General features: G+C 34.2%; 2 protein-coding genes across 2 annotated transcripts; one reads left to right on the top strand and one right to left on the bottom strand.

Moving 5' to 3' along the window:
• Positions 1-1,775: 1,775 nt before the first annotated feature.
• On the top strand, positions 1,776-9,173 carry LOC131062352 (tetraspanin-8-like). Its single transcript, XM_059208376.1, has 4 exons — positions 1,776-2,251; positions 3,599-3,602; positions 3,757-3,987; positions 9,099-9,173. Exons 1-4 carry the CDS (start codon positions 1,776-1,778, stop codon positions 9,171-9,173), a joined length of 786 nt encoding a protein of 261 aa, XP_059064359.1.
• Positions 9,174-10,273: 1,100 nt separating this feature from the next.
• On the bottom strand, positions 10,274-11,367 carry LOC131062378 (dirigent protein 2). Its single transcript, XM_057996011.2, has one exon. The coding sequence runs from the start codon at positions 11,068-11,070 to the stop codon at positions 10,531-10,533; it is 540 nt and encodes a 179-aa protein (XP_057851994.1). The 5' UTR covers positions 11,071-11,367; the 3' UTR covers positions 10,274-10,530.
• Positions 11,368-26,539: the final 15,172 nt, after the last annotated feature.

Raw genomic sequence — 26,539 nt, 5'->3', positions numbered from 1 at the left:
TGATTGTCTTCTTTTATGTTGCAGGAGAGGAGGAGCATTTTTTATTTCAAAAATCTATTCTCACACATTTCATTTGGTATATGTAGTGGGCTGGGTATGGTCAAGCGATGCCTTGACCGGCCATGTCTTTTAGACATGGCCGATCAAGACATCACTTGATCGTGCCCCCTCACGATAATAAATGTTTGAATGAGAGACTTTATTTATCTCTCATTCAATCATATTTATCTTACCAAAGCTATCATGCATTAACAATTACAATCCCAAAACCACGCATGTTATATCAAAAGTTGTTTTACACAATATATTCAGGTTATAGGGCAAAACTTAGCTGGAGGTAAATCAGATGAAACAGAATCAACATAATGCCCCATAAAAGCCTACACAAACAAAGAAGTTTTTCTTTGAAGTCCAATCCTACAGAAACTAAATCACAATATCAACTATGGCAACAAGTTTTCACCCCAAATTAAGAACGAGACCCTTTGTCATATACCCTTAGTAAAGATGAAAAACAGATTAGTGGAGGACATTTTTTTGGGGAAATCTAGAGACCTGAAATTTCCAAGGGGAAGCATCAATTAGGGAGTAGGGACTGGTAAAACGGTAAAAGCACGCACGATACCCAGATGAGCCTGGGGAGCATATTTAGTTGATATAATTTCTTGGCGTTATAGTATCTCAAACATGATTCAAGGCAATTAGTAAAAGATTATGCCTACTGAAACAGTATACCATTAAAACATCAAATGGCAATTACACACTTTTTGCATTTCATTAAGACCATAAAAATTTATTCTATAATTCCGTAAAAAGCCAGGACAATTTAGTCTGATACAGTAAAACTTTAGTTGATAAATTTTCTTTATGTTGTAGGTTCTCAATCATGATTCTGAGGCAATTATCATAGAGTATGCCTACTGAAACAGTAAACCATTGAAACATCAAACGGCAATTACACACTTTTGCATTTCATTAAGATCATCAAAGTTTGTTCTAGAATTTCATAAAAAGCCAGGACAATTTCATGAAAAGCCTACAATTTAGTCGAACTATGACATTTACTGCTGTTTCCAGTTTCCACCTTAACTTACCCCTAGCCACTGTTATATTATCGTTTCCCTTTTTTAAGCATAGGTGCAGGATTTGTTTTCATGATTTTAACTATTTTAATCAGTTCAGTTAATATGTATCACATTCAGTAGTTATTTAGTTCATGCATATTGCATTCTTATAGCGCTGGGCGCAAGGAAGAAAATCTGTTGGAATGTTGTTCATGGATAAGACTCCAAATGCTTTGATATGTGTTTTTGTGCTGCTGTAGTGGCCACTGGCAAATATTTTTGCAATGTTTAGATATTTAATAACTCTCATTCTAACTGTAGCTTACAGATTTTCAAATATCTTCTGCTTCTATGTATAAGAAGATTTTCAAGTATCTCTGCGTCTGTAAACAGAAAGACCTTACATAGCTGACATACTCTCCAATTTGTTTTGGATGGGTATGTTTACCGACTTATACAGTAGTGGACCCAAAGGAAAAAAATGTATGGATGTCGAAATATAGTAATTGGAGCTTGCTTTCGGCATGGTAGACCATCTTAAACTCCTTGCAAATCAGGTATTTCAAAACAAACAATGGACTGGTGAAAAATATGAATTGTGTTATAGGTTGCTTCATCAGACCTTTTTATATGCTCAAGAATGCAATCGTTCTATGGCTTGGCAGGAAGCCTAAAAGAAATGAATGATATGCATATCAAAGATATTTCAGAATGGGTATTACCATAATCGGATTACTTACATTTTCAACATCTATGCTCTCTGTACCGATCTTGGGCGCTGGAATATGGCTCGCAACGGAGGCAGACAACGACTGCGAGAAGCTTCTTCCATGGTCTGCGATAACCTTCGGGGCTTTTCTCATGCTTGTCTCTCTCACCGGCTTGTTAGGCTTCTTCTGCAGAGTCTCACGGCTGTTCTGCTTTTACTTGGCCGCCATGTGTGCGCTCATTCTGCTCTTGTCCTTCTTCACTGCCATCGCCTACGCTGTTACTGACGATGGCGGTCAGGCCGTCTCAGGGAAAGGGTACAGAGAATACCAGCTGGGAGACTACTGTTTGCAGAAGAGAGTGGAAAACAGCAGCGAGTGGAAAAGCACGAAAAGCAGCCTTCAGGACGCCAAAGTATGCAAGAAACTTGCTGATGATTCGGTCGGCAAAGTTGCAGAGCAGTTCTACAACCAATTCAGGTAACTCACTTGACCTTCCACGCCTCAAAAATTCAAAATCTTCTTTTTTTTAGTTGAGTCAGTTGTGAAAAGCAATCAATCATGCGATGTCAATCAGTTGCACCAATATGGGCCCCTTATGCAGGATTATTGGTCTCACCTTATTTTTGGACTGTTTTGGACACCTTGGCAAAAAGCATGCTGATGTAGCATCATACTTGATGATGTGGCTCTGAAACTTTTACAAGCAAGGGACTTCTCAAGTAAGCTGCTGTGAAAAACTGGAAGTAAATTGAAATTTTCATGTAAGATTTTGACAAATGCTAAGTTAGGATGTTCAACCACTAGATCCATCTGAACTCTGCCTCTTGTTGAATTCAATCCCAACTACCATATTTATTCCTCTGTATATTTTCTTCCTCATCTATCGTCTACTGTCTTATCATCTCCATTCACTCTGATCAAGCATAAGACACATTTCAAGATGATTTTGATTGCAAAATCTCCTTGCTCTGATTTTTCCACAGTGATTAGTAACTGCATTTAATATGTTTTTTCGTTTATTATCTTGTGGGGTATATAAATAAAAAGGAAAGGTGCAGTTTTAGATGTATGCATGTAAAAGAACAGTCTTGAAACATCTAGCTGCAATAACCAATGAAGAGAAAAACAGGGGCAGAATAATCGGTTTTGCTGAAGCAATAGTAAGTTGAGAAGAAGATAAAATCTTGGTGTGCAATAGGTATGTCAAGAAAATGTGGGAGGTTGATTAGGAAAAAAATTGTTCTATTGCTTGCTTGCATACATTTGTGCATCACATAAGGTCAATTGATAGGTTATTTGACAAATAATGTTATTTGTGCAACAATGATTACAATGGAGAAGTGATAGCTTCAAATTGACTATTTGTCCACTTACAAAAGAGAAACTAAACCTTCAATTCAGAAAGATAATTAAATTCTATTACCAATATAAAGAGAATGAAAGAGAGAAATCGAGGGATAGAAAGATGGAGCGATATGGAAAAAAAAGTATGAGTGAGAGACAATGAGATGAAGATAGAAATAGAGGAGAAGGATATGCTGAGAATTTGTGGGGTATATGAATAGGTAGGAAAGGTGCAGTTTTAAATGTATGCATGTAAAAGAACAGTCTTTGAAACATCCAGCTGCAACAATCAAAAAAGAGAAAAACAGGGGTAGAAAAACTGGTTTTGCTGAAGCCACAGGAGGCTGAGAAGAAGATAAAAACAAGGGTCTATGTTATTATTTCTTATGAAAGAAAGAGAAGCGGCTCTGTAATTCGAATGTGAATGTAATCACCAGTGGTTTCATTAATATAATCATTTGTGGTTTATGTAATCTGCAGCTTCGTTTATGTTTTTACTTCTTATTTTTGAAATATAGACATATATATCATTTGTAATTACTCTGTTACCTCTCTCCATCACTTCTGAAGACTAGGGTTTTGATGGGTTTTGACATTTTTCTGTATAATAACATGTGAAATTTGAATCGAATTTGCAGTCTGGCTGCTGCAAGCCTCCAAGCTCTTGCAACTTTGTGTATGTGAATGCCACTTTTTGGACTTCCACCGCAAGCAGCTTAACAGACATGGAGTGTAGCAGATGGAGTAATGAGCAGGATCAACTTTGCTATGACTGTAATTCATGCAAGGCAGCTATGTTGGCAAACTTGAAGCACAACTGGCAAAAGATCGCTGTTATCGAAGTTGTGGTGCTCATTGCTCTGCTTGTGGTTTACTCTTTCCTGTTGTTGTGTCCGATGAACTAAATGGGTATGGAAATGTATATATGGGATATCTTGAGCCCCTTCTGAGGCCAAGGAGGGGAAAATATTACATCATAAACAAGTGTCTTTTGAATAGAAGTAATAAATCTAAATTATATAGTTGGTTGTTTTCATAATTTATTGAATTAATCATATAAGATAGATACATCAATTTTATAGTTATGAAAATGAATTATATTATAAAAATTGTTTTTTAGTTAAAAAATATTTGATTTGTAGATATTAATTTAATAATTAAATATAGATTTTAAATAGAAAAATTATTCCAAAAATAGTATGATGAATTTTGTCTTATTGTTGAAAAACAAATATAAATGTTGGGTAATTAGGAACACAATTCCAAACATGAGTGGTGATTAATTGAAATGTGCCTTAATTTCTAGATGATTCCCTAATATAAATGTGCAATCTACTATGGAAAAAATAATTTGACATAAACACTTTATAAATATTAGAGTGGTGATTTGATACTCATTGGACTAAGTTATCCCTTTTTTTTAGCAATTTAGGTCCTCTACTATTTCATTCTACTAACCGAAATTGAAGTAGTTGATTCAAATTGTTTTTCAATCGACAATTTTTTCATTAAAAAAATCACTAGCAAAGATAGACCTATGATAGAGGCTTCAATTATTCCAAGTATTTTAGTGTATGTTACAGGTTAGTAAAGAGTTATTCCACATGAATTCTAGATTATCAAATGATCTATTGGCATTTATTGTCCCCTTTATTGTCCATCAATTATAATCATTTTTTTTAATCTTAACAAATTTATTATACTCAAATATGCATGTAGTGGTCTTGGCTCTCCTTCACTAGCCTTTAGTTAAATATACATTTGAGAAAAAATCCAAAAGCAACTAAGTCTAGGGCCACTTCCTTCTTTTGGTCCCCAGATAACTTCAAGTCCCTTGAAGATATAGGGACCAAGTCTAAATGTCCTTGTTCCTTATTCCATATTCCCCTTCTTCCTTTTTTTGGGGTCTCCAAGGAACTTTGAGTCCCTCGAGAATATAGAGACCAAGTCCAAATATCCTTGTTCCTTCCTTCTTCCCCATTCCCCTTCTTCCTTCTTTTGGTCCCCTAGGGATATAGGGACCAAGTTCAAATGTCATTTTTTCCCCTTGTTCCTTATTCACATCCTTCATTTGGTCCCAAAGGAACTTTGAGTCCCCCAAGGGTTTAAGGAGAAGTCCAATACATTTTCATGTTTCCATACAAAAAAGGCTATTAATGTTGTAGGGACTCCCACAACTACCAGATCTTTGATCTATGGAGCTAAAAGGAAGGTTTTAAATATATTTTTGTGGATTATAGTGGTAGATATGGTGTTCATGCTCATTTGTTATATGAAACTCTTCTTGTTAAAACACCATCCCTATTTGTGATTTTTGTAGCAAATTTTGTGGGGGCTTTTGCACTTCTTCCATAAAATCATCATGTTAGGGCATGGTTGTTTTCTCATGCCTCTAGCTCAAGATTTGAAGTACATGTCTAAATATGATTGGTTATGTGGGAAATCGGGATTTTTGGCCTATTCACATGCCTTATCTTCCTCTAGTTCCTAGCAAATAAATAAAAGGGACTTGTGTGCTCATTCTAAGGGTTATTCCCATAATTTTGTATAGAGACTTGTGTTTTTTTGCACCTTTGTTACTGTAACTTAACCTATACCTTGCATAAATAGAAGTTGTTGCTTTCTACCCCTTCTATGTTCATGTATATTGAGAAAACCTTGTTACCTCTATGGATGTATATTGTTCATCATCTTTATTGAGGATTGCATGTTGTGTTAATCTTCTATAGGTGTTGATTGTGGGTTATTTCTAACACTTTTATGTCTTATAGGTCCTAACATTCATATTTAGTTATGTTAAGTTGGTGATAAAGAGTTGTGTATACTTCCGTAGTGATTTTGTTGATTCTATGTGCTATACAAGGCAAGAAGAAACATATTTTTATTTTGGTGCATCGCCACCCTTTTAATATTTTGCAATCTCTCTCTTTTTTCCTCTTGTAAGTTGATAAATTAGGATTACTTGTAGGGTTGTTCAGTACTAAGTTGGATTAGCACTTTTGCATCTAGAATAGTGAGGAATTCAACCTTCTACAAAGATGTGACTTCATTCGCAAGGGTCCCACACCTTGAGGTTAGTTCTATTGTATCATTGGAATGCTAGACTTGGTTCAATAGGGTACAAATTCATGTGACAAGATGACCCAAGGGTGATGTTCTTTTATACAAGTGTTAGATGCACAATTTAAACGTTTTGACAAATCTATGGGTAACAATAACATTGAGTTGAGTTAGCCTAGAGCCACACTAGAATTTTAATATGAGCTAAAAGAATCAAGGGCATCTTAGAGGCCCTAAATTAGATATAGAGTTGTCTAAGTTATCTTGCTCTAGGCAAAAAAAATTGATATGAGAGTTAAGACTAATCAAAATGTAGGCAAATTTTATAACAATGTCAAAATGTCATTTAACTGGCATTAAATAAAATAATAGTGGAGTCACTTCAATGATATTATAATTTATTTTAGACATAAAATAAAATGATTTCAGTTTTATACAGTAGTTTATTTGTCAATTTTTGTATTTATAAAATTTGGTTTACAGTTCACATGTTCAAATATGATGTCATGCCAGCATGTTTTTTTGTTGAGGTGTCTAAAATGGTCAAAATAAAATAAGACCATTAGTTGTACACTAAGCCATGTTTAATTGGTGCCCTCTCATGAAACATCACATAATTGATTGCTTTTTAGATTTAAAAAATACTTTTTAAAAATAGTGCCTCACTATTGAATTCAGATTCATCAACTTATATACCCACCACACAGCCCGCTCCTGCTCTGCTATAAGATCCTCTCCCCTGTACAGACCTGAAGCCCGGCCATTAAATTGTTAGGCAAACATAAAGTGATGGACTATCCTGTAAGGTCTTTAAGGAAATCATTTCTAAGTTATCAGTTATCACCCCAAGACTAAAGTGAGAAAGCTTTATTTTCAGCAGAATCGTTTCGGGGACCAATCTAGGGGAATCGTTTCGGGGACCAATCTAGGGGATAATTGAATTAAGACATGGGTAGCTATAAGCACAAGTTCCATTTGAGCCTCACAAGCCTAAAAGCAGAAGAGTGAAGCACGCTCATCCATTCCAGTTGCATGCTTCAGTCATATAAATTTCGGTCACAAGGCTTCCTTGGAGTGCCTTCAGAGACAAATTTTAGAAATAGAAAAGGGGCCTCTGAAATTCAGATATAGCTTCTATGGTAAGATATGTGCTGAGAGGGCTTCCATTGAAAATTTTCAATTGGCCCATTCTCTCATCCTGTTACAGTGGTTGTATAAGTGTTTTTTGCTTTTATATCCCATTAGAAGTATCAAAGTTTATTCTCGAAATTCTGTGAAAAAACAAGAAGATTTAATCTATGCAGCCCAACCATTTTAAATGCCCAAAGAAAATAAACCCTTACTCATAACCCTGAAATTCCATAAGAATCCATGAACCCTTGAGGCTAAAACACATCTCTGCCATTTCTAGATTTGTGGCATATCGTTGTTTTTCATTGATAACAACTTGAATACAATCTAGAAGGATTCTGAAATAACGAATCTGAAATCACTCAAACAAGGGACTGGACCATCCTTTTAAGTCATTCCCAAACAGAAGAGGTAAGGGAAATGAAACCCACATGATACTAACTTCTAGTTACATCAATAAGGAAACGGGTCCAAAATTTTTACTTCGAAGGAATAACATAGCTTGTTCAATAAGCTAAAACGAGGTAGAAGGATTACCCTAGTGTAGTACAGTAACATTGAATCAATAAATTTCAATAAAGCTTTGTTTGGATTCAATAAATTTATCATGATCCCTACATTCCCTTTTGCAAACCTGAATCTTCCTGTGCACCAACAATAGAAACCTTCTCAATGAGCCAGTAACGCTGTCAGCAACAAAGACCTTTTTCAACAACAGTGAGCATCACATTACACAGTTCTTTCATACTCATTCTGATAGTAGATAATAGAATGTGATCCGAAACGTTGATACAAACAAAATCCTACACAAAATGATTTAAAAATAAAACAATATGTATCACCCTAATTTCTTAAATGAATCTGCAATGTACATTCCCTATGCTCTTTCAACGAGCCTTATTGAGTGATGACCCTGCTATAAGAACATCAATAATCACATAAGCTTTGCCAAAACCAGGATTTCTGAAGTTCACTGAAGCAGAAACCCCTTGAATGGTTGTTGCATTAGGCCCAAATAGAACATCATGCATATAAAAATGCAATCTTGTTATTCTCTTTGTCCTGTTCCTCTTCAACCCATGAATAGTTTCAGGGCAGAAAACATGCCTTTTTTTGTCATGTTAGAAAAGATCTCAATAATGTCCACATTGCTATTCCTTTGTTTTTTCATAAGATTTTTGGATTCAATTGTGTAGAATTGTTTTGTGTCAACGTTTCCCTTTTAAACTGAAATTTTGTGATTTCTACTTCCATCCCAACCTCCTTTTTCTATTTGATCTTAGTCTGCAATCAATCATCTTCTTCAATTGCTCTTTATTATCTTGATGATGGATCATGAACATTGATTTGAAATGTTGATGCAAATAACAACTTTTCACAGTTTTATGAATTCAATATAAATGCATTTTCCAATGTAATGCATGATTCTTGAGGTACAAAGGAGAAAAGGCTTGTGGGGTTGAGCCACTAAGCCACTGGATACCCTTCAATGTCCCCATAATTTACATATGAATATAAGAAAGAGTGGTCGTTAATGCAATTTATTCCATATTTTTCGCGATTCACAAACTGTGCGTAGATCACTTGTGTGCTTTTTTGTGCAGAACATGTTAATGCAGTTTATTCCATATTTTTCGTGATTCGCAAACTGTGCGTAGATCACTCGTATGCTTTTTTGTGCAGAACATGTTCTCCAATTGCTTTCAAGGAGTCTTCCCAGATCCATTGTTTTATGAAATGTTTTACAGCTTTGGCACTTCTTTAAATAAATTTTTTTTGGTTCTTTTAGCCTGTAATCAAGGACATCGTGAATCCAGAATTTCGTGAAATTGTGGAAGAGTCACAGTTTTCATGGAGCATGTAAGGCAAAACTAAAACGTGGTCTTTTAATAAGTGGATTGCTTTAAATTGTATAACTGACTTATTTTCATGAAATTCTGGTAAGAGAACCTTCCCCATCATTTTAGAGAACCTTCTCCATCTTTTTAGAGGAGTTTGAAAAATGAAGATGCCAGTAATTAGATTCTGAACAGGTTCTCAGATTATTGTATTAGTCACATTTTTTTGCAGCTAATGTTGTTTGGTAAGGTCAGTACAATAGCAAAACCAGGCATCTGATATCAAAGGTCGTTGTACACAACATATTCAGGTTATAGGCCAAAACATAGCTTAAGGTTAATATGATGAAACAGAATCAACATAATGTCCCACAAAGACCTACACAAACAAGAATTTTTTCTTTAAAGTCCAATCCTACAGAAACTAAATCACAATATCAACTATGGCAACAAGTATTTACCCCAAATTAAGAACGAGGCTCTTGGTCATATACCCTTGTTAAAGATGAAAAAGAGACTGGTGGAGGACATAATTTTTGGCTAATCTAGAGACCTGAAATGTCCAGGCGGAAGAAACACTGACTGTTAAAACTGTAAAAGCACATACATTGCCCAGATGAACCTAGGGAGCATATTTACTTGATATGATTTCTTGGCGTTATAGCATCTCAAACATGATTCAGAAGCAATTAGTAAAGGAGTACGCCTACTGAAACAGTAAAACCATTAAAGCATCAATTGACAATTGCACACTTCTGCATTTCATTGAGGCCATCAAAGTTTGTTCTACAATTCCATAAAAAGCCAGGACAATTTAATCTGATGCAGCCAAACATTAGTTGATAAATTTTATCTGTGTTGTAGTACTCAATCATGATTCTGAGGCAATTAGTTATAGAGTATGCCTAAACAGTAAACCATTGAAACATCAAATGGCAATTCCACACAATTCCATTTCATAAAGAGCATCAAAATTTGTTCTAGAATTTCATAAAAAGCCAGGACAATTTAGTCTGACGAAGCCCAACATTTTAAATGTCCAAACAAATGGAATCCTTACTGTTGTCATGACCTTGAAATTCCATAACAATCATTAATCGTTAAGGCTAAAACACGTCTCCGCCTATAAATTTGTGATATACCATGATTTTCCATTCATAATAACTAAGACACAGTTAACAAGGATCCTGATATTATGGGTCTGAAATCTTTCAAACAAGGGGCTGAATCATCCTTTGAATTCAAACCCAAACAGAACAGGAAAGGGGCCTAAAACCCACCTAGCACTAATTGACATCAATTAGGAATCAGTCCTAAACGTTTGCTTTGAAGTAAAATGACAAAGTTTGTTCGATAAGCTAAATCTAGAAAAAGGACATTACCCTAATGTAGCAAAGTAACATTGAATTTCAATACAGCCGTGCTTGGATTCAGTGAATGTGTCATGATCCCTGCATACCCTCTTGCAAACCTGAACCTCCCTGTGCCACCGACGACAGAAACCTCCCTCAGTGGAAGGATAGCCCTGTCAGCCCCCTGAATGCTTATGGTACTCCCATTGTGCTTCCCTGATTGAAGAACAACGGTGAACAGTAACATCAAACTAGGTTCCTTGAGTGAATCTGCAATGTACATTCCTTGTGCTCTTCCAACAACCCTAGAATAGGGTGATGGCCCTGCTGTAAGAACATCATCAATCACAAACACATTGCCAAATCCAGGACTTGTGAAATTTCCTGAAGGAGAAGCCACTAGTGCCACTGTTGCATTAGGCCCAAATACAACATCATGCATATAGAAATGCAATCTTGTTATTCTCTCTGTCCTGTTCCTCTTCAAACCCTGTGCATTTTCAGGGTAGAAAGCAACAAAAATCAAAGCTATTGCCATGAGTTTCAGACACAAACACATCTTTTTTGCCATGTTAGGAGGGAAACCAATAATGCCCACATTGTGATTCCTTTGATATAAAAATGTATATATGCTTTTAATTGCAATGCATGATTCTTGAGTTACAAGGGAATACGAGGCTTAAAGGTTAAGCCATTGGATACCCTTCAATGTCCCCACATAATTCACATGAATATGAAAGAGTGATTGTTAATGCAGTTCATCCCACATCCTTCATGTGAATACAACCGATACGGACATCAATTGCGTAGTTTACCGTGCAGGGCATGACCCCCTATTTGCTTTCAAGGAATCTACCCTGCTCCACTGTTTCTGAAATAGTTTATAATTTTTGGCATTTTATGTTAGTTCTTCAGCTTTCAGCTTTTAGCCTTACTATTTAAGATAGCATCAGACCAAAGTTATGGCCGTTATGTAAGGTTTCTTTTTCTTTCTTTCTTTTTTAAAAAAATTTATAAATTATGGATAAAAGTGAGTCTCTTCAAAGATCTTTAAAGGATTATTAAGAAATTTTGAAGTAATTATTATAAAACTAGTATATTTATATTTAGAAGAAAATATGTAAAAAATGTAGTTAGATATCAAAAAAAAAAGATTGTGCTGATTTCTTATATACTTCGTTATATTGGCATAAAAATTTCATATATAGTAATTAGAGAAATGTCAATAAATCAAATTATAAGTTAGGAGAGAACCCATTCAAGATCCCTTGAATGAGATTTCTTTCTCCTTTATTTTATATATTTAAATAAACATTTGTTTTCAATAAGTGGAAAGAAGAAAAAACAATTATGCAAATGTGTGATTTTCCTCCTCTCTTACAACCAATATTTTAATGAAGCTAAGCTTGTGCTTTTGAATGATAATGGTTATTTTTTATTTGATTTCTTCAACAAAGTTCAAGGGGAACAATTAGTTATTTTGCTAACCTAAACTACAACTAATTACTAAGTATGAGGTTTTGAATGACTTTGATGATCTTACTAAGGTTACCATCTAACTAGGTGAGTTCCTTTCCATCTTGTTCATATAGTAGACCCAAAGGATCAACTACTCTTTTAGACATAATAAAGGTGCTAGCTCCTTAAGCTATCATAAAACTATGTAGGAAAATCCTTCCAATAGTTAAAGTAAGGTAGTTTGTGAGGAAGGATTAGGCTTATTTGGGTTGTGATCAATTGCTTACAAAACTAAAAGCTATTGGAATGTTTTCTTTTAAGGGATGAAGGCGAGTTTATCTACTTGATTATTGTTAAGATAACCGGTGAACAACTGAGAGAGTGGGGGGGGGGGGGGGGGGTGTTGAATCAGTTGTTAACATATTATAACTTTTAATCCACAATATGACCTTAAACAAATCAAGTACCGGTAAAGCACATACAGATGCCGATAGGAACAAATGTCGGTGAACAATACAACTTAATAATTAACCAGATAATCAATGTAAAGCAACCATACCACATAACACGATGATTTGTACGTGGAAAACCCGGAAAGGGAAAAACCACGGTGGGAAGCCTACCCACAGTTAGATGATACTTCTGTAGAAAGTATGTGTTACAATGAGGGGCTTGCACTTGCAGGAAGGCACATTGCCTAAAGTGTACTGCTCATTACAAAAGAGTCTCACTGACTACATAGAGGCTACAACCTTCTCAAAATAAATGGACAACAATCCAATAGAGTGAACTGTCGGAAATAGCATCTACTATGCTTGATTGCAATCCCGATTAAGCTTAGTGTCAGAGGACTAAATCCTCTTTTGAATCCAATTCGATCACCAATGATCGACCAACTCCTCTGCTTGAATGATATAACAATATTCGCACATTACATTCCTTGACCATGACCTTTCCAATAACCATGATACTTTACAAAGAGTTTCTACCTCTTATTTATACAAACCCTAAAGCCTAAACCGATTAGGTCGGCCACCTAAAGATATTACAATAAGATTATTACATAATTTCATTTACAATGGTATGCCATGTCGGCTTAAGACCAAAACAATAATAACAAATCCATAAAACATTTCGAGACATCCAGGTAACATGTAGATAGGTACCAGACCTATTCTAGGTCCACCGCGCCAAAGCAATGTCTTCAAGCATTTGAAGCACGATCAACGAACATCTTCAGCATCCTGAAATCCTCGAAGAAGCTACACCAACACCAATTGTGTGTCCTGTCATGATTCCTCAATGAAAGCTCTATCGGTAAAGCCTTAAACCAGTGCCGATAAGGGTTTACCAGAGTGTATGATAACATCCAATTACCAAGACAATACCAACTGACCAAAACATGCTCATAGAGCATCTTTACTGATCCAATCATGTCGTAAGTGTCTAGCAGATAGTCTCTTCTGTCGATAACACTAGAACTTCTATTGGTAACCAAAACTTGTCTGTCGGTAACCATCCATATCAGCTAGTGTTGACATCAATACAACACATAATCAAGTCATCCATAATGCCAACAATTATTTTCTTTATGTGAGGACACTTCTTTCTATGTTCATTTGTTCCAAGATTGCTAGGATCTCACACAAAGTTACACTAGCTATCACATTTTTTACTTGCTCTATCATTGTGAAGGAAGTAGTGCATTGAAATTTTGGTGCATATGTCAGCAAATGAGTTCTTGGTTGCTCAACTAAGTGGATGAGTTACACTTAGTTCGCATTAGGCACACTAGTTTGTTGTTTAGGAATGGTGGAAGCAATATGATTATTAACTAGTGGTGCATCTTGACTACATGTGCTTGGTTTATCAACCATAACTTTCTCTTCCAATGGTCTCTTCTTTGCTCTAATAATGTAATCAAACTAAACAATTGGTTATCTTGATGGAGTTACTACATTGTTGCTTACAAAACACTTATTTGCATCCTCTATGACAATTGTTTCTTTCAAGTGGATGACTCAAGGTGAAAGGAAGAAAGAATGAAAAAATATTTCCTAATCTAATATTTGAGGAGATTTATGTGCAAATAAAAATAATTCTTCTAGTTGCAAGGAAGAATACACTGCAAAATTATACCATAACATATATTTACATTGGGAAAATCCTTTTGAGGGAAAATCCCCAAACTCTAAAGCATGAACCAATTGTATTGTCAACAACAAAGATTAAAACATAATCTTAGAGGAATCCCCTTATAGGAGTATCACCAACATGTAAACTTGGAACAATTTCAATAGGATAACGATACCTACAAATCAACTTAAAAATTCATACCATGCACCAATAAATAGATGAAGGGAAAAATAAAAATCATCAAAAAAGGTACAACACCCAAATTTTCAAGGCACAAATTCTAATGCCTCTTGGCCTTGGCCTTCCAATCTATTTTTAGCATATTTTATTGGTGTGAAAGGGGTATTTTACCTAGCTACTATTCATACTTGTTACGTAAGTTTACTTAGGGTACACATAAGATAATTATCACTTTATGTCTCAATTCATAAGATAAAGACATGTTTCATAATCTTATGCGATCCTATGTTCACCTTGTCCAAGGGGTTTCCTTTTTAATCTCAATCAATTTGTAATTAGCTTATAATTTTGCATCCCTTAATAGAATAGCATTAGTTTCTTATGTTTGATCTCTCTTGTGCTTGCATAGAATCTCCTAGATCTTAGGTCGCTACAATCTTCAACCAAATCTTGCATGGTATATATAATTCTATACCAACTTTTACATATTCCTTACACATTTTTCATATTTGACAATCCAAACTTGGGCACCCTAATTTTCTTCATTATCCATTCAAAGATACTATATGGTATGCATTATAAGATTGTCATAATTGTTGATCAAGATCCCAATGTAACCCCCCTCTAACATGATTGTACACATCATAGAATATGTTATAAGTACTCTTATCTTAAAATGTAATAAGACATTCTTGCACAAAATGATAACATTGAATGGAGTTGACCCCACAGTGCAATGGTGGTTGCAAGGTCATGCTTGGTTGAAGGATAACATGATAGAGTGACCAGAGGTCTACCCTAGTTGATGATGACGATTGTTCCATTGTCAATTTTGTGCAATGTAGGCAAAAGAAAAGACCAATAAGGAAGGAGGTCAAAAGCTAGGTGATGAACAAAATAGCGATGCCTTGCAATATATCATTGTGAATGATATACATGTTATGACACATGGAGGGAGAGAATGAAGCATAAAGGAAGGAAACCCGCAACAACACAAAGGAAGGCAATTGCTAATAATACCCATGAGAGCTATGAGATACAAGGAAGAAAGTAGACGGTGAATGACAAGTGAAGATGGACAAATAGAGGAGTTTGGAGGAGGACAAATGGAGGAGGAGGCAAGGTGATAGAGGAGAAGATGTAGAAAGGATACAAAGTAAAGTAGAGGGACAAAGTGAAGGAGGAGAAGTAGCAGGGTAGGTGAAGATGGATGAAGAGAGGAGTTTGGAGCAAGACGAGTGGAGGAGGAGGCATGGTGATGAAGGAGAAGAGGCAAAAAGGAGATGGAGTATAGTGGAGGGATAGAGTGACGAAGGAGAGGAAGTAGGAGAAGAGTCAAATTAAAGGAGGAGACAAGGTGATAGAGTAGAGGAGGTAGGAAGAAAAAATAGATGGGGGTAAGAGGAGAGAAGGAAGGGGAGGATATGGAGTAGAGGAGAGAGACAAGGGTAGGAGGAGGAAAAATATTGGGGATGGGGTCCCTCATTTTGGTCCTACTAGTTTAAAGCTCTAGCCAAAAGCGATTGCTGACTAAAAAAAATGATGATGGCACTAAATTCTATTACAACTTCCTAAACACATTCCATGATGGCCGACATGAGGCAAAAAGTATTTGCTCAAAGTAGGAAAGCCCTCCTCATATGAGGACAAAAAGTAAATAAATGCCAAATAATAAATAAATACAAACGTTGGGAATGTAAGGTCAAGAGAATTTTTCCCAACATTTCCCACTTCTTGAACAAATTGCAAGACAAAAAGGTGGACTCTTAACATTATCATCTAAATAGCAAGGGTTAAGAGGCCCATAAAGTCATATCACCACTTGAACTTAAATTTTTTCATGTGATTTGTCAATGCAAGCACAACATTATACAAATTGTCAACCTTCTCCACCATCACCCTTGCATTCTCTACCATGACATGAATAAAATGGTATTACACATCAATTTTCTTAGTCCTCGTATAAATGTTCAAGTTCTTTACTAGACATATGACATTCTAACTATCAAGTTAAACTATAATAGCTCTCTGACTCAACCCCACATCTAAACATAATCTCTCAAGTAATCCAAATGAAATATTTTCAAGACAAGTAGCTTTCACACACTCAACTTATGTGATGGACAAATTGACCCCAACCTAGCACTTTATATCAAACTAATAGCACCATTGAATAAAGTGATAATACAACCAATGTTCGATTAAATGCTATCAAATTCACGTGTCTAATCTGATAAGTGTTGGTCCCATGTGGAATAAACATAAAATTAATAAGAGTACCCAAAGATGCCTCACAAATATTTTAAGACCCTATTATTTGAATCTCAATGAACTTGCTTAGAATTAACCCTAAAATGGTTAAGGATTCCCACAACTTAGGCAATGCCTACTCTAATAGGAACCATGATATACAACAAGCTCTTAATATAAATAGCTTAAGTTGCTTGAGCCATGTTCTCCATCTCACTAGGTCAAGTCAAAAACTAATTTATAAGTAACTTAGTTCCCACCAAAAAAGAAACACAATGGTTTTTAAGTTGCTAAGTTAAATTTGTTCAACACAAAGTTCATATTCTTTTTCTAGTATAGCCAAATATTTTTATTTATTTTATCCCTTCTCATAATCATACCCAAGGTATATTTGGAAACCCTTAAGTCCATCTCAAACTATGCTAAAATTAGACTTTAAATCATAGAACACTTCCTCATTACATTACAAAAAAAAACATATAATCAATGCATAATGTGATAACAAAGAATTGAGCACATTTCAACTTAGAATAAATGTAATAATCTAATTTAGATCTAAAATTTCTCAATGTTCACAAAACAAAAGAATCAAAACTCCAGTATCACATCCTAAGAGATTGTTTGAGACTATAAAAAGACCTTTTCAACTTACAAACCAAATGTTTTTTACCCTCTTGCATGTAGAGATTTATTTGTGTCATGTAGATTTCTTCCTTCAAGTCACAATAAAATCAAAGTTGTCTTCACATCCATCTACTCAATCTCATGATTAAAAGTTGCTAGATTATATTATAATAAAATGGAATTAATGATAGCATAGAAATTGGAGAAAAAATCTCACCATAACCAATTCCATCCACCTAGAAATATCCCTTCACTACCAACCTAGCATTGTATGTATTAATGTTGGACATTAGAACAAACATTCATTTTTAACACCCATGTACAACTAATAGATCTCCAACCATCAAGAAAATCTACCAAGTGCCATGTATGATTTTCTTCAATGTATTAATCTCTTCATTCATTGTTTTTCTCTAGGATTCACAATCTTTCACACTCATCACATCTTTCATAGTTCTAGGCTTATATATACTACTAATCAAAGAAAAAACACGTTTTCAATTAGGAGTACACATGTTTGATTATTGTTTATACTAAGTAGGCCTCCTCAAAAGATAAGGTGGAGGTTTTTCCTCCTTTTTATAACTATAGAGTGGTGGAATAGGGTTCACTATTCTAAACATGCAAACTAGGACTCAAACCAATTCACATCAATCCACATTAAGAAAATAACCAATAGGCCCAAATTCAAACCTATTGGGTGAGAATTGGGCACAATGGTTGGTTATTTTCTCATTGAGAAAATATGCAATTAGATAAAAAAGAATGATTAAATGCAAGAACTAGGGCTAATTATGCAAAATTGAGAGTAATCAGATAAAAAATAAGCTACATAATAGATATGTAGACTCTAAGTACAAATTTGGAAACATGGATAAGAAAGGAATGTGTGTCTACAATTTGAGCTTGAAAGTGCTAGAATATATATCTAGGCATCCTACTCTTAAAGGTGTCTAATGTGGATATAAAAAAAAATCAAGATCAAGACTTCGCTTAGAATATCTCCTTGAAATCTTGTTAAAAATGTGTCGAACTACATGGCTAAGCCACAATGTCCAGGGTTTTTTTCTTCTTCAAAGTTTGGATCTCTTTGTCTCAGTTTGCACTTTCTAAATCTATATTCCTTCTTTGCTAAACTTAAAACCTACATACACAAAAAAGGAAAAATGGTGTTGGGTTGATAGGGATTTGCCTAGGTCAAACCCCAGGTTTGGAACTAACCCTATAATGATGAATAGATAGAAAAGAGAGCTTACTGTTGTAGGGCAAATGCTAGATCTAGAATATAATATTGAATTTGAAAAGTTATACCTTCATTCATAAATCTCCCTTGATTTGAAGTCTTCATGAAAGGTTAATGTTTCTATGCATGCCTTCACATAAATTTTATTATGAATGTCATCTTGAATATTTGTAAAATATGAATACATGACCTCTCCTTCATTGCTTTGATGATGCTTTATTGCTTGCTCACTTGGATTGAATTGCTCTTAAGGAAACATAATTGAGAGATGATTGATAGATGTTTCAAATGAGGGGACAAGACTTTCTTTTATACATAAACTCATGAAACATGTCAAAAATTATGTAAAGGCCAACATCAGGTATCTTTTCCTGTTCAACTTTTTTTTTAGCCGTTAGAGGGTTCAAATTTGTGCCCCTTTTTCCTACACTATGCCACTTAGCATCCTAATCCTGAAGGACTAGAGAATTAGGTGTCCTAGTCTAGCCCTTTTGGATTGGGCACAGATTAGGAAGCAAGGAGAGAAAGCTAAGACCATAGATTTGGCACTACTGTGAGCAGAATCAAAAATAATTAAGGCATTAAAGGAAAAAACACTTAAGTGCTCAAGACCCAAATGAGCATGAAATTGTGTGAGGATACAATGTACAACACTACAATAACTATATAAACTATATAATATCTCCTCCTCTTTAGGTCCTTCATGGGATTCTCTCTTAAATTTATCAGTCTTAGGGGGTAGTTGAACCACATCCTTCTTCTTATCCACTTTTGACTACAAAAATATAAGAGAAAAAATAACCTCTCTAAAAATAACACTTCTATTATATAAAAATATGTTAGCCATAGGAAAATATAATCTTTCACACTATCACCATAGTTAATGAAGATAAACTTAACTACATTTCTCTCTAATTTGAGCTCTTGAGAATATGCATCACAAATCAACACAATTAAAACATGAAAGATATTGTAATAAAGCATTTTTTTCATGAATAGACCTCCATAAGAGTCTTAGCTACAATGTATGATATAGGAAACCTATTAATAAGGTAACAATGTTGTAACAACTATTTATGCCTAGAAATCGTATTTCAACCTATCTCCAATAAGCATAATCTTAGCTCTCTCCATTAGTGTCTTGTGCATTCTCTCTAAAACTATATTTTATTAATGGATATATGGACTTGTCTTATTCATTTCTATCCCATGCTTCCTTTAGAATATATCAAAAGCTACTGAACAAAATTCACACACTATCATTAGTTCTAAAAACCTTAATCTTCCACCAATTTATTTTTTTCCAAAATCCTTAAATTCTATAGAATAGCTAAAGACTTCAAATATTTAATTCTAATGAAACATACAAATGTCCTTCTAGAAAAGTCATTTATGATTCAAGGTACTTAATACAAATATTTTAAAATTGATAGTGTTGTGGGTGAAAAGTGCTCCTAGACTCAAATATGCATTAACCTAGAATCAATCCATTTTCACTTGCCACATCATTGGAAGGGTGTGGGCTTGAATGTAGTCCTTAATGGAGATCCAAGTTGTCCTCGATCCACACTATTTTTGTTGGGGGTTTTATTTGATTAAAAATTGATTAAATATGTGCAATGAACTAGGATAAAGAAGGTTGTATTGAACAAGTTTAATAGAATGCAAAAAATACAAAATGAAAGTACAAGAGAGGAAAGCAGATCTAAAAATGTAGTGTACAGAGGGACACGTGATTGAACTTTGATAGTGGCTAGGCATGATCCTAGTGTTGGGCGCTAGTGTCCAAGCATTTTGCAGGCTATAGATCATGTCAAGGATGGTCTGAGTGGGAATCTGAGTAACTATCCTCAAAATTTGGAGCCAAAATAGGAGGACACTAGTGTTGGGTGCTATAGTTCTATAATTTTACATTGTGTTGAGCAAAGAAATCTTAAGATTATCATCCATAATACTAAGATCTTTTATCATGCATCATGTTCATTGTTATTTTTATCATGTTAGACTCGTGTTTTGTAGGACTTCATGAGATAAATTATTCATCACCTTATATGAGATCTAAGTAAGGGTTGTATACCTAAGGTAATCAATATGGTTTTATTTTATTTAGTTGCCTCTACTCTTGATAGAGCATGAAATTTCTACAATTCATCATTGTTGTTGTGGAGGTGGGAATACTAGCATGAGGTTTGATTGAAGCAAGACCTTATAAAACTCAATAGTTTCCCCTCTTTCATGAGTGCAGGTGTAGATCTAAGAGTTTTAGATTGTGACAACAACACTAACGGATAAAGAAGATAATGCCGAACAATTTCAAAATTTGTAAAGCCCAAAACACTATGAATCTAGTGCCCAATGCTAATGTCTTTATAATTTTGTCCCAATTTTTTAGTACATCTGCCTAGTAACCTCTTGATCAGGTTTCTCACACTAGCACTTATACCTTTCTACCCTAGGAATCTAGTGCCTAGCACCCCTATCCTACATAGTCAGTTCCAGATTGCAATCACAAGTTGCTCTTTGTACTTCATTTCCAAATTTATTACTTTCATATGTATTTTTGTTCTGTCGTTTCTATATTCTACTAAGTTACATGCATTCAATCAATCCTCAATTGCACACAACCCCATATAAACATAAAAGGTATGGATTTAGAACAGTTTAGTGTTGGCATATGTGCAGAGTATGTTGACATGATGATATTGTGTTGTCATTATGTCAATATGCTGAAGTGTGAACCGGTAATATGTTGAGGAGTGAACCGATTTATTGAAGTTAAGCAATTGGCAAAGAGAACCGGTATGATGCTATGAACCGGTATATGTGCAAAAGGTGAAGCGGTGGGTTTGTCCAAGTAAACCGGTATATTGAAAGGTGAACCTATATATGGAATGTTTTCTATCAAGGTTTAATACGGTATGACTACTGGTTGGTAGTCCCAGCCTTAGGGTTTTCGGTTGAAGTGTTTCGAGCCTGTGTGATTCAACCGATGACATTGTGTGATGAGTTAGCATTGTAATGAAGATCGGATCGTGTTGCCACATCAACCTCGTGCGCATGAAGGATCTTGCATGAAGGAGATTGATCCTATCTACCTCGGGAATGTGTAAAGTCTCTATAAACGGTGGAGAACGCGTGATGGGTTATCGCCTCCATGAAGTAGTGAAGAACAAACGATTGAGAATGTCTTGAGATCTGTTCAAGATCGTTGTATTCAAATGCAAAGTGTTCAATGGTCAGGATTGAACTGACTGAATTGCTCAACCTAAATGTTTAGGGTTTAGGGTTTATGCTACCGACGTATCTGTTTCCTATAAGGTCGATGTTGTGTTTCATGTTGAAGGTGTTGGCAAATGTTGTGTGTGTATCTAAGTGCAGAGATACGTGATTCTTGCCAAACCAGATAAGAGGATTGATACCTGTAGAGTGTGTGTGCAAAAGGAAGGAACTAAAGAAGATCTGCATTAGCATTGAGTGCTATTACCAGATCATTGTAATACCTGTTGATCTCTAACCACTTCAACAGTTGGAAAATCCCTTAACAGGGTAGCTTTAACCAACTTGCTGTAAATCCTTTAACAGGGTGACTCAAAGCCATTGAGCTCTTAAAATCCTCTAACAAGGTAACCTTTAACAGGGTTTGACCCTTAATTGGGTATTCTAGCCATCCCTTAACCGAGTGATCCCTAGCAGGATCGGTTCCTAACAGAACCTGTTGTAACAGTCTTTAATTGGACTAGGCTCCTAACAGAGCGGACTTCTAAAGAGTTCAAAAACAGCTTGTGGGTATTCATCCCCACCGTTGTTTTTCCCAGTTGGGTTTCCACGTGAAAAATATGTGTGCCATGTGTGATGCCTCTTTCATGTGATGTTTTGTTATTTCCTGTTTAGTGGTGAATCATGTTGATCTAGTAAATTATTGTATCTCTGATGATAGATTATCTATTTATGCATAAGTATAAAGTGGAAACGAGGGAGTAGGTTGCATGGAAAGCTAAGTGTTTCCGGTTTATGTCTATCACAATCACATTGTGTTTAATCGGTAGTAATCTGGTTCAGATCGGTGTTAGTGATTGTCAGTCAAGTTCACTGTTTGTAGTCAAACCGGTTCAGGAAAAGTTTTTGTGTCTGTACTAATTCACCCCCCCCCCCCCTCTCACAGTACCGGTTTGGTACTCACTGTTCATCATTGAGTTATCATTTAGATCTCCCTTGAGGACTGTAGTCAAATACATTCACACCTCTTCTAAATGATATGTATACATGAAAATAAAATTGATCTTAGTTTAATTGACATGTTAGCCTAGGATCACTTTTACCATATTTCAATCATTGCCAATTAGTCAATATGCCAAAGGTTTCAAATTGTGTGTTTAGTACTTGTAATTAAAGGTCCCACCTTAGTTCATTGTCATTGTTGTATACATAAAATAGCATCAACTAGTAAATAAGACAACATATCAAAAGCATAGTTTTCATGTCAACTGTAGCTTCAATAATTAGATTCTACCACGTCCACATAATCACTTAACATTTCTATTGATTCTTTATTTTGATCACTCTTGATTCAATCCAAAGGGCTAATTATTGGCAAGAAAGTAAAATGCTCTTCTCCTCTATTATATCATGTCCCAACAATACTTCATAGTAGCACTCAATTTGTTTTTCACATACATCATTTAGACAAACTTCTTATGTAGGTATTGAAAATGTTTTCCTAGGCAAGACCAAATTATGCCATCATGACATAACCCCAACATGTGAACTCAATAAGAAGTATGAAGCTATCCTAGATATTTGAACTCTCGACTCTTAGTCATCTTAGATATTTGATACGAATACATCCAAATTTAATCAATTAAATTCTCAATCATAAAACCACACTACTTAAAATACATAATACACCAATTTTATAATAAACCCTAATCCATTTCAATCTATTTTAATATATACTTCATATTTTTATTTACATTTATCATTATTATCTTAATAGTTTATAAAAGAAAATTTATATCTAATGCTTTATTTGTACGAGTTCGGTCCTCCTCTCCTAAGATTAATGATAAACACAAAAAATATTATTGGTTTATAATGAGTAAATTGAATTGTTGTGCACTCGTCAATCTGTACTCACTTGTATGACAAGGTTGGTGCTATGTAGTACAAATATGAATATAATTTATTCCAATTTCTTGCGCTTGATAATAATTTTCTATAATTTAAAATCAAGAATATTCCCAACCACGAAAGGGATATTCTTGTCCCCACTCATAAGCTTGAAACGTGCCACACATAACAAAAAAAGATATCATTTCCTAGGGTACAAATAAAGTGTCATCAATATACACGGAACTCATTAGGATGGTATCACTTAGTTTTGGGTTCAAACTAAATTAATTTGGGGGCTATTTAATGATAAATCTATCAAGAAAGTATTATATTTAAATTTAAAATTTGAGATTCATAATTAGAACTGGAATGAGAGAGATAAGACATGATTAGATATTTTAAGGTGATTTGTGATTTTTTTGTTTTTAGATTATTTTATATGTTATAATTGATATGATTAAAGTTAAATTTGATGTTGGATTCAATAAGTATTAATGATTCATCATTATTTTTTGTTTTAAGTAAATTATAGTATGATGAATAAATATATAATTAAATTATAAGTCGTCTTTCAATTAAGCAATCATGAGTAGGGGGGTCTAGTTTGTCAATGTCATTCAAGGGTTGAACTTAGCTTAATTATGCATTTAGGGGGTTTGAATCTTGGTGAACCCAGAATAATGAAAGAACATACCATTGTTCTCAACAATTGAGATACAAATATTTAGTATTATGCCAATGTGTTAATGACAAAGACAAACTGATGCTGATATTTTTGGTATTTGGGATGAATCCATGTTCATAATTTAGTCCCTCTAATCTTGTTGTTTTATTATGCCTAAAGATTTTAGAAACATGTTGACATTTTATGTACAGGTGTTTAAAATTTTGGTGGTGTTGAAAAACACTTTTAAGTGTCTATTATAGAGAAAGGGAATTCCTTCCAATTTCATTGATATTAGTTAAGCCCCTATTGTTTATTAAAAAAGATTAATGATGTCTTCACGAGACTATAGATATAGATAGTTTCATGAAGACATCATTAATCTTTGTTAAATCAATAATAGGAGCTTAACTAATATTGATGAAATTTCTTTAAGTGTCTACTATAGGCAAACATATTCCTTCTAATTTCATTGATATTAATTAAGCCTCTATTATTGATTAACAAAGATTAATGATGTCTTCATAAGATTGTATGTATGTATGTATGCATATATACATATACATATGTATCTGTATATGTATATGTATATGCATATGTATGTGTATGTATGTATGTAAATGTATATGTACACATATGTGAATACATATATGTATGTATACATGCATATATATATACATATATTTGTATATATGCATATATATATACTTATATATACATGTATGTGCATATATACATACATATATATGTATGTATACACACACATATATGCACATGTGTGTGTGTGTGTGTGTGTACATATGCAAATGAGTTCCTTCCAATTTCATTGATATTAGTTAAGCCTCTTAATCTTTATATTTATTTGCATTTTTTCAATTTGTCCATTGTCTTTTTTTCTTGGTTTCTTGATTTGTTTTTTCTTGTTTTCAATTTACTTTGATTTATTCGCTAGCTTTTTTAAGTTACGTTTTAGTTTATTATTTATTATTAATTATGATTTGTTTGCACTTATGTGTCCTTAATTTCTTATATATTCAATCTTTTAGTATATAATTTATTAGTAGTTTTAAATATTTATGTTTGCATCTATTATCTATATTTATTTTTCCTCTTTTTATATAGTTTCCTTCCTTTGTAGCTTTCTCTTTTTTCCTTACTTTATTATAAATATATTTGTTTTTTACTTTGTAGTTTTCAGTTCCCCTTTTCTTGGTTGGGTGCTTAACTTCAATTTTTATCTAACACCTTTATCACTTCTCACTCTTCCCGTCTCTTCTAGATTATTCTAACTTCTAGGTTTCTATGTTCTTTGTAATTTGTCCTGAACCTCCTTCTCTCCTATTTATTCTACTTGGTTTGCTAACAATCTATCATTTCTATTTTCTAGCTATCTACCTCGATGATGGATAATAAAGTTTGATCCAAAACATTGGCGCAACAAACATATATAGTCAAATCCAAAATAAAGAAGACAAAAAGCTTGGCATGACCAAAATCTCAGAACGAAATGATTCAAGCGTGGTGACATAGTTCTTCTATATGAAAGCATGCTCAAAAAGTAGGGAAAACTTAAAGTTCTATGGCTCAACTCCTACATGAATGACATCCTAGAATCTAAAGAAATTTGGTTAGAGGCTTTAGATGCCATAATTTTACAGTGTTATGTAAATGGTGCAAGGTTAAAACACTTTCATCATGACATTGGACAAAGTTGACTTGAGGACAAGTCAAGGTTTTGTTGAGGGGATGATGTTGATTGGAAAACGAGATACAAACACCGATCTATAGATATAATGGTGTAACCCAAAAATAGGATATCAAAAAGTATAGCTTAGAAGATAGAAGTCTTTAGAGATACTACCTAAGGGATGTGACCCTATAATGAGATATAAGTATATAATCTATTCACCAAAATAGAGGAGAGATAGCAAGGTTATAACTTTTCTATAAGATAAGGAGATATATGGAATATACTTGATATGCTGATAAATGTATATAAAGATATCTAATTGTTGAGCCCAATAATGTGCATGGTATTTTATTTTTGTTTAAATACTTAGAGTAGGTTGAAAATAACTTTGTGTACCATCCCAATAGGACTGAGCCCAATGTAATTAAATTACAATTGTAGAAATCCTTTGAGAATAGAACTCTAGTATGTCTCCTTTATATTTGTTGCCAACAAGCATGGTCCAAAATTTTCTCCAAAGATATAAATTGTTTAAATAGGAATTCCAATATTTTTTTGTTGCAAGATCAATGTTTGAATTTGAAGATATTCTAAATTTCTTTTATGAAATTTTCAAAGTCTAGTTTGAAGGCCTTAGAGGCATTTTTTGGGCTTAAAAGTGGCTGTAACCAATATAGCTAGTCATA

This window comes from Cryptomeria japonica, chromosome 7 (assembly GCF_030272615.1).
Source record: "Cryptomeria japonica chromosome 7, Sugi_1.0, whole genome shotgun sequence".
NCBI lineage: Eukaryota > Viridiplantae > Streptophyta > Pinopsida > Cupressales > Cupressaceae > Cryptomeria > Cryptomeria japonica.
This window is presented reverse-complemented; position numbering and strand designations above follow the sequence as displayed.

What these genes read in the sequence shown, in the direction of transcription:
- LOC131062352 (XM_059208376.1), top strand. Translation starts at nt 1,776, where the DNA reads ATGGGTATTACCATAATCGGATTACTTACATTTTCAACATCTATGCTC. An exon ending in TGCTCATTGCTCTGCTTGTG is followed by an intron (nt 3,988 to 9,098) that starts GTTTACTCTTTC and finishes TGGTTCTTTTAG; the next exon opens with CCTGTAATCAAGGACATCGT.
- LOC131062378 (XM_057996011.2), bottom strand. Translation starts at nt 11,070, where the DNA reads ATGGCAAAAAAGATGTGTTTGTGTCTGAAACTCATGGCAATAGCTTTG.